At 36.4% G+C, this 15,193-nt stretch overlaps 1 protein-coding gene across 1 annotated transcript in view; it reads right to left on the bottom strand.

Annotated features, from left to right (window-relative positions):
- Nucleotides 1-15,193, bottom strand: part of LOC123498815 (neuralized-like protein 4) — a 127,262-nt gene that overhangs the window by 58,886 nt on the left and 53,183 nt on the right. Inside the window, exon 14 of the mRNA XM_045246245.1 lies at nucleotides 12,866-13,114. Within this exon, the coding sequence (XP_045102180.1) occupies nucleotides 12,866-13,114 (249 nt within the window). The remainder of the gene's footprint in view (nucleotides 1-12,865; nucleotides 13,115-15,193) is intronic.

Raw genomic sequence — 15,193 nt, 5'->3', positions numbered from 1 at the left:
TAGTGTAATATGCAAGATGTGTGAAAGAATAATAAAGAAACAATGGATCGAGTTCCTTGAAGACAACAAATTAATATCAAATAGCCAATTTGGTTTTAGAAAAGGACGGTCTTGTGTAACTAATTTATTGAGTTTCTATTCTAGAATAGTTGATAGAGTACAAGAGAGAGAGGGATGGGTTGACTGCATTTATTTGGATTTAAAAAAGGCGTTTGACAAAGTGCCACATGCAAGATTACTGTGGAAGTTAGAGGAGAAGGGTGGCTTAAAAGGAAGCACATTGAGATGGATAGAAAATTATTTGAGGGGGAGAGAAATAAGGACGGTAGTTAAAGATATGAAGTCCAAGTGGAGAGCAGTAGAAAGCGGAGTGCCACAGGGGTCAGTATTGGCACCAATACTTTTCCTCATTTATATTAACGACATGCCAGAAGGAGTGAACAGCTACATAAATTTGTTTATGGATGATACGAAACTGTGCAGAGTTATAAAGCAAAAGGAGGATTGTGAAATACTGCAAGAAGACCTAAATAAGATCTGGGAATGGAGTAAGAAGTGGAAATGGAATTCAATGTGAACAAAAGCCATGTCATGGAAATGGGAAAGAGTGAAAGACGACCTGTGGGAATCTATAAGATGGGAGATGGAGTAGAACTGGAGAAAGTCAAAAAGGAAAAGGACTTAGGAGTGACGATGGAAGAAAACAATCAACCAGTAAGCCATATTGATAGAATTTTTAGAGAAACATATAATTTGCTAAGGAATATTGGAGTAGCATTTCACTACATACACAAAGAAATGATGAAGAAATTGATAAGTACTATAATAAGACCCAGATCGGAATATGCAGGAGTAGTGTGGACCCCTCATAAAAAGAAACACATAAGGAAATTGGAGAGGCTACAAAAAATAGCTACAAGAATGGTTCCAGAATTTGAAGGGATGACATATGAGGAGAGACTAAAGGCTATGGATCTACCAACCTGGAACAAAGAAGGGAGAGAGGAGACCTGATACAAGTTTATAAATTGATCAACGGAATGGACCAAGTGGATAATGAGAAACTGATCCTGAGAGAAGAATATGACATCCGAAGCACAAGATCGCATAGTAAAAAGCTGAGAAAAGGAAGATGTCTGAGAGATATTAAAAAATATAGTTTCCCGCAGAGATGTACTGAGACGTGGAACAGTTTAGATGAAGAAGTAGTGTCTGCAATGAGTGTGCACACTTTTAAAGTAAGATTGGATAAGTGTAGATATTGAGACGGGGCCACACGAGCATAAAGCCCAGGCCCTGTAAAACTACAACTATGTAAATACACACAAATACACATTATCCAGAGTGCTGCAAGGAAACTGATGTATAAATGGTTATTTCATATCACACAGAATATGACTTTAAAAATCATAGAAAACTTAATAAAAAAAATCAGAAACAAGTAATGCTCCAACAGTCAATGCTGATGTATAAAAAAAAAAAAAAAAAAAAAAAAAAAAAAAAAAAAAAAAAAGATTAGCTTTGGAAAGGATTCAATGAATGAGAATGAAAAAAGACTGTATGATGCTGCCTTTTGTTCTGTCATACCAACTACCCTAACAGCTGAGGAGCAGATTCCCATACACTGCCTGAGAAGAGACTGAATTTATAACATCCTACAGGTGGAATTTCTACTGAGATCTTTCTGGGAAGCAATGGTGCTGAAATGCTTGATAATCATTTTTTATGACTCCATGAATTTAAGCTGGGACTGTCTAGCATCTTTGGGGGATGCCTTATTGGGATTGCAAATATACCTTGATATGACAAATAAATGTCACAAGTAGCTACTTACACCTACGGTGATGTGGTCTTATACTTAATATCATGTTTTAGCATGTGTAACATTAACAAATTCACAACACATAAATAAATCACCATAAGATGAAAATAAGCACGAGTTTTTGACATCCAGTCAGTGGGATGGCAAATAAATATACTGTAACTCATGTATGATCAAATCATAGTTTCCATTTTTAAATTGTCAATTGAAGCATGGACTCAATTTTCTTTAGTAAACTGCAATTACATAAAAACAGACATTTGTTTCATGGAATATTGCTGAGTGTGGTGATGAAGGCTGTTGACTGCACACATTGATAAATAATCTGGCATCATAGGCAATTATAAGATTAGAATATGCAGTGATGCTCTTAACCAAAAATGGTCCTGATGTCCTTAGCATCCCTAAAGATGTTATAAGTAATGCAAAGCTTTGCAAATCAGACAAGTCTTTTTTTTTCTTGGGGAAGTGTTATTTGCATCACATCTAACATGTGCACTTTTGACATATCCCAGGAATTAGGTCTTGGGTCTCATATAGGTGTGCGAGAAATCAGCATACTTCAGAGTAAGGGCAGCTGTCCAGCACTATTCACAATTGTACTTTAAGAAAATAAATTAACCTCATCCCTAGATCTTAATAGTTCACAGTGAGTGTGGCTAAGTGGTGTAGCATCTTCTTTTGGGCAAGCATATAAATAAATTTTGTATTTCCCATATTGAGCAGCATTAAGACATTAAAGTTATGAAAATTCAATTTCACAATACATTTTTAACTACTTTTGTATGTAGTAATATGCAAAGAATAGTAGAGAGAAAAAAAAAATTACATGATATACTATACAAATAGTATTTATGTATTGCATTCTTTGATTTTCATGAATATGATGATGACTTCAAACATCAAAATGAAGTGAAAAATCATGTTCCATAACAAGACAAAATAAAAAATAAAATCTAGCATATAACTAATTCCTCTCATCCTTTAAAAGTATCCATCATATAAAATACACTACTCCTTGGATCAAAAGTCCCACCAAGGCAACAAACACACAGTCACAGTGCTTCCCAAGAGTTACAGGATGAAATAATGTATGTATTACTGGTGAAAACTACTAGGTGGTGCTTCGTCTTCCTGTTTATGTCAAATATTCCATTCTGGCACACTGTTCTACAATACTGTGACTGTGGTCAAAGTTTAAAGGTTATAGATCCTAAGTGCCTGACTAAAAACAAACCATGGCAACCTATTACAAATAGTGAACTGATGAGCCTCAAAAAAACACAGACATTAAGTTATTACTGTGACAGAACTAAACCAAGAGTGGAAGCTTGGGGTTCAGACTACACCACAACACCAACCAAGGAAAGCCAGAGATAACATACCTTCATCTTCTAAGGTTGGCATGAAACAATTTAATAAAACTCCTTAGTGAAGGGCTTTGTCATAGAGTCGCCTCCAAGATGTAAGGAGATTCAGTATTACAGTACCATTATCACAAGAGACAGGAGCATTAAGAGGAGAGGAGAAAGGGTGTTATAGGAGAGCCAGGAGGCATGCAACACAGGAGGAGGAGAGGAGGCAGCTGTCCCCTAGTAAGGTTAAGGTCAAGGAATGAGGTGAGGACAAAAAGTACAGATAAGATAACATAATACAATGTACAAACATATCAAATAAATTACTGAGATACAATGATTAAACAGGGACAAAACTTTGGTAAATATAACAACAAATTAATATGAAGAAATATATAATTTCAACATATATGTATAATTAATAAAAGAATAGTAATGTCAAAAATACAACTTATTTTACATAACATAGTTTAATAATGTCTGGCTTGATTTTCTGGGTTGAGCAGGAAAGGAAAGGTGATTAAGGTAACTTTAGGCTTCCCTCTGCAGGAATATTCTTACATCTAATTAATACTTAAAAATGCAGATAATACATACTGAAAAATATCTCTTCTCAGCATGTCATTGAACATGCAAAGATCATAAAAGCTACAGAAAATTTCTTGGCATAGTCATCTGGAAATGCTCTGATATATTTGCTATATTACTGCCACTGGGATAAGACTTCAAAATATCCTATGTGAAAATGTATATGGATTTTTAAAAATATCCTATATGAAAATATGAGCCATGAAATAAATAATAAATAAACTGTTGGTGATAAACATACATAACTAGTGTGAAAATTGTGTAGTTTTCTTGACACAAAAAAATATTGAAGCAAACATACAACACACAATACCTGACACATACTGAATCTTTTGAGAGCATGTTTTCCTCTTCACTCACACAAGACAAAAGAATGTGTTGCTTGTCAACACATGGAAACTTTTGAGAGCTCAACAAAACTGCCTAAATATTCCTCCTTTGACCAGAATAAGTTCTATAAGTGTTTCATTAATAAACAAAACTCATGTATAAGTAAATAATATTTGCATGAAAATTTTCACCGAGACATTAACATGAATGAATTTATGAACTAGTCAGGTGAAATTACTCTTTCTCAATATTTTGCCAAACATCAAAATGGGAGCAGGAATGTTATTCTAGATTTAATGCTGCTTTCAGATCATTAACCATTTAGCAAAGATGTGCATTATGATTTCCAAAGATTTTTTTTGTAATTAGTCACTATAGATGAATTTCATAAAACCGATTCCATTAAGTGAGGGGCTTTCTCAGCCTTGAATTATCTCCTTGGACTTTCATGGAGGAAAGTGGGAAGAATCATATCGGGATCAATCTGGGACATACCTTGTTACCCAAAAAGATACATGGAAGAGTTGGGAAAGTGGTCTTGGGAACAATCATGATAGAATAGAAAATCACTGATGAGACAAACATTCTATTGCAGAGTTATAAATTATTGATACTGATTTTAGGGAAGAGCATTATCTTAAGAATCTGCTAAAATAAAAATTAACTTATGTGCATGTACACCATCATAAAAAAAACTGCAAATATAAACTTGAAATATAAAAGAACCTGTGTAAGAACTTCATTTTCATGCTAGTCTTTTAAAATTAAAATAAAATAAAAGAATTCTGTAATTGCCTGACAGAAGTTGTCATGGCATGCATCACCTAGAAGATATAAACTTAAACTTGATCTTGACACATTACATACAGATTTTGAACAAGTACATAAAGTATCCGATAAAAAACAAGTGTGCCCACCTTATCCCACTAGATATTGGTTTGCAATTATCACAACACATCACGAAGACAAAACAAGTATCAACTCTTAAATTATATTTCATTTGTATTCAATGATTTCTTTCTTTACTTGGATGGCCACTTACTACTGTGGCACAGCAGCACTTTGTTGTTTCTTTAAGTAATACCTATCAAGGTCACATTCCATGTTCCTTGCTTCCATGCTTCCCTGCAAGATTGATTGAAGATGTTTCACAGTTAAGCAACTCATTTCATGTAAGAAATCTCAATGGGATTGAGATATGGATAGTTGCTAGGCCAGTTTTTAGCATTAGCATGTTTTGCTGAAGTAAATTTCACTTCCTTGACACTGTAGAATGAAGTTATACTTTGAAAGTGCATTTGTATTCATTACATTATGTCAGCATATGGCTACACAATATCTTGATACAAGTGAATCCTTGTATTTGATGTACCATTCTTTGGCACAAAGAATAAAGCCCAATATCAACATTCACCACTGCACTAGACCAGTACTATCATGGGTGCCTGCAGCTGAGCAATCTTTTCAATGAAGTACTCCTCAGAACAACTGGTACCTTAAGACTCCTCATTTCTTCCTGGTCCTCTATACTATTGAATGTGGAATTGTTTCTAAATTCACAGCAAATGCACAACTCTTCATCATCGTTCATTGGCTATTTTAGAAGGAGAGCACATGATAGCTGCTTCAGTTCCCTATTGGTAGGGTGGTGTTGAATGGTGCACTGAGATATTTTCTGGCAGAAAAATGCATTTGTAAAAAAAAGTCAAGTTGTGATCTTGGGAATCGAACACTTTTCTCCTAAAATGAGAGAGAGAGAGAGAGAGAGAGAGAGAGAGAGAGAGAGAGAGAGAGAGAGAGAGAGAGAGAGAGAGAGAGAGAGAGAGAGAGAGAGAGAGAGAAAGCCTGTAACCTTAAATATTTTACTTCAGTGTCCTGACTCATGTTTCTTGAGCATTTGATCATGAAGAATGTCATTCTTGGTACCAAGCTTGGCAATTTTCTCTAGATACACTTTCTCCAATTAGTGAGAAAAGCAGAGCTGGGCATTTCCGTACCTCGGTCCACACCTTCACTCCTCTGTACCTGCAGACCACCAAACGAGGTGCGGAGGTCCAAAGTGCGGAAAAATTTTCAAAAGTGCGGAAGTAACAGTTACAGAAAGGTGAAAGTCCGCACCTCCGCACCAGAGACATGTGGAAAGGCTAAATTTTAAGTCCGTACCTCCACACCTGAGATGTGTGTGGAAAGGCGAAATTTTAAGTCCGTACCTCCGCACCTCAGATGTGTGGAAAGGTGAAGTTTTAAGTCTGTACCTCCACACCCAAGATGTGTGAAAAGGCGAAATTTTAAGTCCGTACCTCTGCACCTCAGATGTGTGGAAAGGTGAAGTTTTAAGTCTGTACCTCCACACCCAAGATGTATGGAAAGGCGAAATTTTAAGTCCGTACCTCCGCACCTGAGATTTTCAAGGACAAAATAATAAATAAAGACAAGAAACAGTCCGCATTCCGTAGTATTACTTTTGGCTGTTTTTGGCGGTCTGTGCTACCAGGAATATTTTCCTGCCATTTAAGTGATGTCACTCATTCACATCTAATCAAGCTCCCCCCTTCCTCTCTCTCTCTCTCTCTCTCTCTCTCTCTCTCTCTCTCTCTCTCCTGGATTTTCTAACTAAAAGATTAGCAAAATTTTCCTTCAATATGATAACGGAGAGGGCTGCTGCTGCTGCTGCTGTAGTGGGGAGTTGTCAACTCTCCCCCTCACTTCCACTATTCTTGTTCTTGATTTTTATGACATCTGTGTCTGTTAGAGAGAGAGAGAGAGAGAGAGAGAGAGAGAGAGAGAGAGAGAGAGAGAGAGAGAGAGAGAGAGAGAGAGAGAGAGAGAGCAGGGTTGCCAGGTTCTTGTAACTAGAAAATGCCAAATGTAACTAAGAAATAGGCCTAATTATATATATATATATATATATATATATATATATATATATATATATATATATATATATATATATATATATATATATAGACAGTGGTACCTTGGAGTACCACTGTATTTTTTTTTTTTTTTTTGCATTGGAGGACGAACTTTGCTTTGGAGTGCGAACAATAACAAACGCGGTGAACAGACTGCGCACAGCACTGCGCAATTAACTGACTGCATGCTGGAGCACCACGCTGTCTCAGTGCCTCAGGAGTATTGTTTGCAGTTGTTTGATTTTTGTTTTGTAGTGCCGCAGATAATATTAATTTTTCTTAGTTATTAAGATCACTGCCTAGCGTAGCAGCACACATGGTCACGAGACATACAGACAGACGTATGGAATATTCTGGAAGATCCGAGGGAAGAGAGAGTATCCAGCTCATGAATTAAAAGCCTTAACCCTTATAGCCCGTCAGGCACGATTGTGGCTCTTACGTTAGACCCCGTCAGGCATGATCGTGGCGCTTTTCAGAAGCCACGCTCCCATGGTCCAAATATATCTTATATCTGGACCATGCGCGCTCCTTTATGCCGCACAGTTTGTTTATGCTTGAGGCTATCTGTCATATATCGAGGCCTGTCATTGGCCCTTTGTTTTCAAGATGGTGGACACTTAGTCAATCATGTATCAGCTTTTACAAGGATATGTTTGTGGAAGCGTGAGGGTGCCAAATGTGAGGATGGTGAGAGCATTTATGTCAGTATGCTGTATTTTATCATTTTTTATGTATTTCTTGGTGAGATATAAGATATACATGTATTTCCATGGATAAGTAAGCAGTTCAGAAACATATTATGATGCATGACAATATTGGAATCGTTATTTTTATCTTGTTATTGGTTTAGATAAGAATGCGTACTGCTGGCTTGATGGAGTCAGCTGAGGAGGATGTGTTGATGCTTGTTTCTGACCGTGAAGAAGTTGAATTTTCATATTACAATTTGCTTACTGCCCTGATTTATTTTCCATAATGAATGCAGTATATCAAAAGAAAATCTATTGGCTTATATAAGAGTGTGTGGTGCTGGCTTGATGGAGTCACATAAGGAGGATGTGGTGACGCTTGTTTCTGACCACAAGTTGAATTTTCACTATATTACATTTTGCTTACTTTCCTGCTTTATTTTCCTATTTTCTATAGTTATAGCATAACAGTAGTAGTATATATAGTAATAGTATGCAAAAAGTATGAAATTAGATGAAAGATACATTTTTTTTTTTTTTTTTTTTTTTGGTCTTGTGAGGTGGTTTGGAATGAATTATAATTTCTTCCATAAGAACACATGTATTTTGATGCTTTGGAGTAAGAACGTTTTGGAGCAAGAACAAAATTTTGGACGGATTAAGTTTGTATTCCAAGGCACCACTGTATACAGGTAACTCTCGATTTACGCGATAGATGCGTTCCAAGAGGCATCACATACATCAAAATTCACATAAAACAAACTTGTGATTCTCATAAGAAACAATAGTTAATAGCGGGGATGCGGGATGTGATCCAAAAATATTCGTACAAAATACTCTATTTATTTGGCTAAATTAACATGTTTTTACTATTTACCATTCTAAATACTAGAAGTGTATTTAAAATAAAGGGAAAAGCAAGAAATAATAAGAGAAAGCAAGAAATAACAAGAGAAAACAACAAAACAAAGAATACGCAAACACAACACTCACTGCATCACTGCCTTCACCACTCACATCACAGTCAGTCACCATCTTCCTCTGAGCTTTTCCACTTTATCAAAAATCCACTTATCAAAAATAACCCCACAGTATAAAAGTAAACACTAGTAAAAAAATAAACGCAGGACACCAAGTCTTCACCCCTCACAAGCACTCTCTGTCGTTGTCCACTCTCTGGCATGCAGTTTGAACTTGCGTCTGGCACTCAGTTTGAATTTGCATCTGGCGCTCAGTTTGAAAATGCGGTTGGGCTAAATCGCGTATAAGCAAACCAATCGCGCAAATTTAACTTATTATAATATTTTTTTGGTCGCATATTAACAAAAACACGAAAATTAAACACACATAAATCAAGAGTTACCTGTACATATATATATATATATATATATATATATATATATATATATATATATATATATATATATATATACAGGCAACCCCCGTTTAACGAAGGTTCACACAACGAAATTTCGCTATAACGAAGGTTTCATTTTACTACCATCTGCTCGTTTAACAAACACCAAACTCGCTTTAACGAAGTTTTATCCAGGTAATTTTTTTCCAAATTTGAAACCCCCACTGTATCATGCAAGCTGACAAGCTTTTGAATACATCAGGAGCTGCTGGTACTAAGGCCTGCCTCAGGAAAAATCCTGAGACACCTGTAGAATAAAGATCAAGATCAAGCCTCTCGTGGACAACACAGGCTCTGCCGATACAAAGGCCTGACTCAGAAGAAATTCTGTGTCACCTGTAGCATCAAGATCAAGATCAAGATCACACGCACCACTCACTGCCCAGTCAAAACATAACAGCGTCACCAGCAGCTCATCTTCCTTCGTTCAACTTACCACCAAAACACCCTGCAATGTGGCCTAACGTTCCTAAAAAGACCAGGAAGTGTCTTACTCTCGAATTGAAGCTGGGTATTATTCACAGACAAGAGAAAGGCCAGAAAACTAATAACATTGCTTCCCACCATGGCTTGACTCCATCTACTGTCTACTATTTTCAAGTCAAGAGACTATATTAAGAAGGCTGGTGAGACCGTATCTTCCTTGCAAGCTAAAAGAACCACCAGAACTCGTGACTCTACAATGGATAAAATGGAAAGCCTTGTGGAAATGTGGTACATAAGTTTTGTATGCAGTACCATGATGCGCACTTTGTTTACATTCCACAGGTTGCCGGTTAGTGTATTTCCCGTTTCACTCTCCCTCCCTTCATAAAGTTAAGATCATCAACATTATAAAGTTACGTACATACATACATTAGTGTACATTATAATGACTTAAATTAAACTACCTAAATGTTTAACTTCATAATTTTTACTTTCATTAAACCTTTTACTGTACTATGATGCACTCTCACTTTGCTTACTCTCAATGGAAGTTCAAATCAGGGGTTAAACTTGTTATAATCGGTTCGCTTAACGAACTTTCGCTTAACGAAATGTTTTTTAGGAACGTAACCCCTTCGTTAAACGGCGGTTGCCTGTATATAAATATATAGTGGTACCTCAGATATGAAATGAATTAGTTACGGAGTGGCTTTCGTATCATGATTTTTTCGTATAATGAGTCACGTTTTACATGTAAATCGCCTAATTCGTTCCAAGCTCTATGAAAACACCACATTAAATTTTATAATAAGGGTAAAACCAGAATGAAATAAGAGCCAAATACATTTGAATCATTCAATATACCTAACCTAACCGTTAATACCTGTAAATGAAGTAGATAATAGAACATAATGCAATAATAAATGAAAAATAATAATACGAAAATGATAGGAAAATGTGGAATCTTGCCTTTTCAAGTGAGGTAATGTCCAAAAGCGAAAGTGGCGGCAGAGGAGGAGGGCAAACGGCAGATAATATAGAAAATGGCAGGAAACATTAACACTTAACTTTATGAAACACTTAAAATGATTATTATTAGCTGTTACAAGTATTTCCAATACCATAATCCTTCCTGCAGCCTACTTGGCATGTGGAGAAAATGGCCCGCTCCCTCGTCTCATAGCAACACACGCACGTACAAGCACATGAACGCACACACATGCCAGGTGCCTTTATACTTTTATTAATAGAACATCCAAATGGCTTACTCGTTCAAGCAAGAGTCAAAACTCCACTTGTGAATTATATTCACAATGATAAAGCCTGTGAAGCACAATTGCAAAATAAAATAAATACAAACTGCAGCTTTGGTTTGGTTTCGGCGATCGGACAAGTGATTCCGTAATGTAAACAATACGTCCAATACATGCCGTCGCCCACCACTAATACAAGAAGAGATGGACTGCTTCACTGTGTGTATACGTATTTACCTATGGTGTTTTTATGTACATAGTTTTAAATTTGTGGTGAGTGCTCCAGCAAATTTGTAATGAGTGGGGAAACAATAGTGTCTTGCAGACTCCTTGCTTCTGATGTTTTTGTGTTCTTGTATGAGAATGACTTTTTTTTCTTAGAAATTTCTTTCAAATATTAGGGTGCATCTTCCAAGATGAAGCATCTCGCATTTATTTATTTATTTATTTATTTTATTTTTTTTTTCAGTCCCTAAATGGAGAGAATTTTTAAATTTTTTGCACGCAGGATTTTCGAGTTTTGTTTTGTATCTTTTGTATGTTGAGTAATTTTTCGTAATATGAAGCGAAAAAATCTTTGCATATCATTTCGTAAAATTAAATTTTCGTATACAGAAGCTTTCGTATCTACAGGAGGTACCACTGTAAATATATATATATATATATATATATATATATATATATATATATATATATATATATATATATATATATATGGAGCTCTGATATATTATTGCCTTGTATTTTGTTTCATTTTTTGAGGTGTGGACTAGATTTTTCAGGCTCACTTTAATAATTTTGGGTACCGTACTGGAGGTGCAGAGGTGTGGTATTGGACTGAGGGAAAAAATTTTAAGCACAGTAGTACAGAAGTACTCTCTGCATATCGAATTCCGGAGGAAAGGTACCAGAGTACCTGATATCCAGTAACGCACCCAGCTCTGACGAATAATAGTTTCTTCCATACCTGAAAATCACTTGAGAAGCCCGATGGGGAACAGATGGAAAATCAAAGTGAGAAAAAATAGCCAAGAAATTATGCCAAAAGGGAGCATCATACATCCACCCATGGTAGTGGTGCAGAGAGCAATAACCCTGTACTACTCACACAGTTCCTTCTCTCCATTAAAAATATAAATAAAAACTAATCATGTAATTTAATGAATGACTGAGACCTTGGGTGATCAAACAGGTGGACACACTTTTTTCTCAATGGATTCCATATGGTATAAGAATTCAATAAGTTATCTAAAATATACATAAATTTCTTAAACATATTTTCTACAAAGGCAAGATAAGAGTGGAAAAGATTGAATATGTTATCAATAGTAAATGATAATGGTTTCCTATTAAATAATAGAGAGAATGTAGAATGTAGACTAGAATAAGAAAGATTCATAGTTATAATGTAAATATTAGCATAAAGAACAAAAGAAACAGATAAGGAATGCTGAGGAAATAAAAGTTTTCACATGGTTTCCTCCTTCTGGAGGTGGATACAGGAAGATCAAAAGCTGCAAAAGGAAAATTGGTTACAGAAGAAATTAATAAGATATGGGTTTACACAATGGTGAACCTGGAGCAGGATAAGCAGACTCCAATACCAGGACAAACCCTCGCGCTTGTAAGGAATGTGACAGACAGGCTTGTTGGGTAATTAGAGATACAGGCAGGCAATAATTTAGAATTCACATAACTAAATAGAGTGGATACTTTTCATGGAACTTTTGTCCTGTAACCAAAAACTACTTCTTAAAAAATAACCAAAAACAGCTTAAGAAAAAATATGCAAGAAAACACTAATTTACAGATGTATGATAATGATAATGATTAATCTCAGAAAGACTTTAAGAGAACACTGAAGAAATCTCAGAATGTTCATTTAATATTTGAAAACATATCTATGAATTCTACAAGAACATCCCTGAAGTTTGATTAATACATGACATAGCAGTGCTTTATTGGAACCACAGCAACTCCTCCAATGACCTCAGTGCCACACCAAGACACCACACCACAGTAGACTGACAAGTACCTGCAGAAAACAAGGACTCCTGCTAGACATACCTGGTGGAAGGTTCTCACAGGCGGTGCCCTGGTCCTCGCCATTAACATAGTAATGAAGGGAGCCATCAGAGTGGCGCATCATGCCCACCCGTGTGCCAACCACCAGGGCGTCCAGATCACAGCGGTAGTTGTTCATGACTGTCACACCGTCACGCATCACAGATGAGCCACTCAGCATCCATGTGTCATAGTCAATGTCCGTCATTGTGCTAGGGAAGTCAATATCCTCTGGAGGGATGGCTGTCACGCCTATGTAGGGAAGAAAATGTGAATTATTACCACCATCTGACTAAATATAATTTTGTCAAGCCCTGTCAAAAAAAGTACATGATGTGTGTGTGAGTGTGTGATACTTTGTCTGGGTCATACTGTTTAAGGGTCCAGTCTGGGGGTGAAATTTGACGAATATCTGAGAAATTTAAGAATTTTGTTTTCTTTGCTTGATCTCCCCTAAACATTCTAAACTTCTGGGAGGCATTTAAATACCCTGCATTGTTGCATCATAGTATGACTCATGCATTACCATGTGCGATGTGCGTCAGAGCTCGTATGTAAGGAATTTATATAGAAAAACACATTTTCTTTTGTGTAAATGTTGTCACTTGGCATCCTACTATACGGTAGAGCGTCTGTCTTTCCTTTCACTCCTCACATCAGTACTCAACCATACACAAGAGTAGGAGCTTGCATGTCATGTTGGGAGGTGGCGCCTACTGAAACCCTCATCTCTGAGTGATTAATGCCTTTTTAAAAGGGACTACCAGATGCCTTATCCTACTCCAGAAAGTTAACATGGTATAAACAATACTGTGTGAAGATTTTATGCCAATCAAACAAATACAAGCAGCAGGACAGTAATGAAGTGAGAAAAAATCTTTAAGAACCGATATCTCAATTTTTTTTTTTTTCACTTAAAAAATTTTCACAAAATTTATTATGAATTTGATTGTCTACTGTAAGGTATCAATAGAAAGTATAACTAAAGGGCTATTTCATCATCAAAGAAAATTTTGAAAAGATGAAAAATAAATAGGAAATTAAAGTGCAGAAAATCAAAGGTGAAAAAAAATCTTTATTTTTTTTCCAGAAAATAAACACAAAAGTGGAACTTTTAACCAACCAAAATGTAGATACAATGTATGTATGGTATTTTTTTCCAGATGATTGAGAAAGAAATAAAGCCTGTGAAAAAAAAAAAAATTATCATCATTACTTCCTATTCCCTCACTAAAATTTAGTGAAATTCACTGGATATCATAGTTTGATAGCAACAAACAAAAAGCTAGAAATTCAAAGTCATAAAAAGTACTATACACTATGGAGGACTGCCCCACCACCATTCAGGCTGCATGCCTGGTATATACAGGCAACCCCCGATTAACGAACGTTCACACAACGAAATTTCGTTACAACAAACATTTCCTTTTACTACTATCTGCTCATATAACAAACACCAAACTCGCTTTAACGAAATTCTATCCAAGTAATTTTTTCTAAGTTTGAAAGCCCCGCCATATCAAGCCGACAGGCTTTTGAATACACCAGCGCCTCTTGTGGACAAAAGGCGCACCACTCACTCCCCTACCCTTCCCCACTTTTAGTTCAAAACAATAACAGTGTCAACAGCAGCTCATCTTCCCTTGCTCAACTTGCCACCAAAATGCCCTGCAACCAGCCCTGCAATGAAAATCGTCATAAAAAAAAAAAAAAAAAAAAAAAAAAAAAAAAAAAATGTAAAGTACTGTGCAAAAGAAATAAACAAAACATTTTTATTTACCTTTCACTTGCCATGTATTCTATCAGATGATGTCCCTCCTGAGGCTAAGGGACAATAGGGATTTCAGCCCTTACTCATCTTCCGCTGAGTGTGCAGACGACGATAAGATGTCATCGTCTGCACTGTCGGAAGAAGATGTGGAAAGGTCTGCTGTAGCAGGGTCGGCACATTTCACTGATTTGAAGAAAGAGGATATGGAGGAAGGGCCAGCTGTAGCAGAGTCGGCACGTTTCACTGGTTTGAAGAAAGGATATGGAAGAAGGGCCAGCTGTAGAACCGTCGGCAGTGGATGTGGAAGGGCCAGCTGTAGCAGGGTCAGCAGGTGTGACAGGGACGGGATGTCTGACTGGCTTGAAGAATGAGTAGATGGAGGACTGTTTTTTTTTTTTTCTTCATCATCATAGATTTCTTAATAAATCTTGACACTTTTCTCTACGTTATGAGCCACTTTGCTACTCCTGGCAGGATTTGGGTCACATTTCTTCAGGGTTTCCAGAGCTTTTTCGATACCACCAAGACATTCTCTAAGAGTTTTGATGTCCAGGCCACGC

The sequence above is a fragment of the Portunus trituberculatus genome, chromosome 48 (genome assembly GCF_017591435.1).
Source record: "Portunus trituberculatus isolate SZX2019 chromosome 48, ASM1759143v1, whole genome shotgun sequence".
NCBI classification, from domain to species: Eukaryota; Metazoa; Arthropoda; class Malacostraca; order Decapoda; family Portunidae; genus Portunus; species Portunus trituberculatus.
The sequence above is the reverse complement of the archived record's forward strand: the minus strand, read 5'-3'. Positions and strand labels throughout refer to the sequence as shown.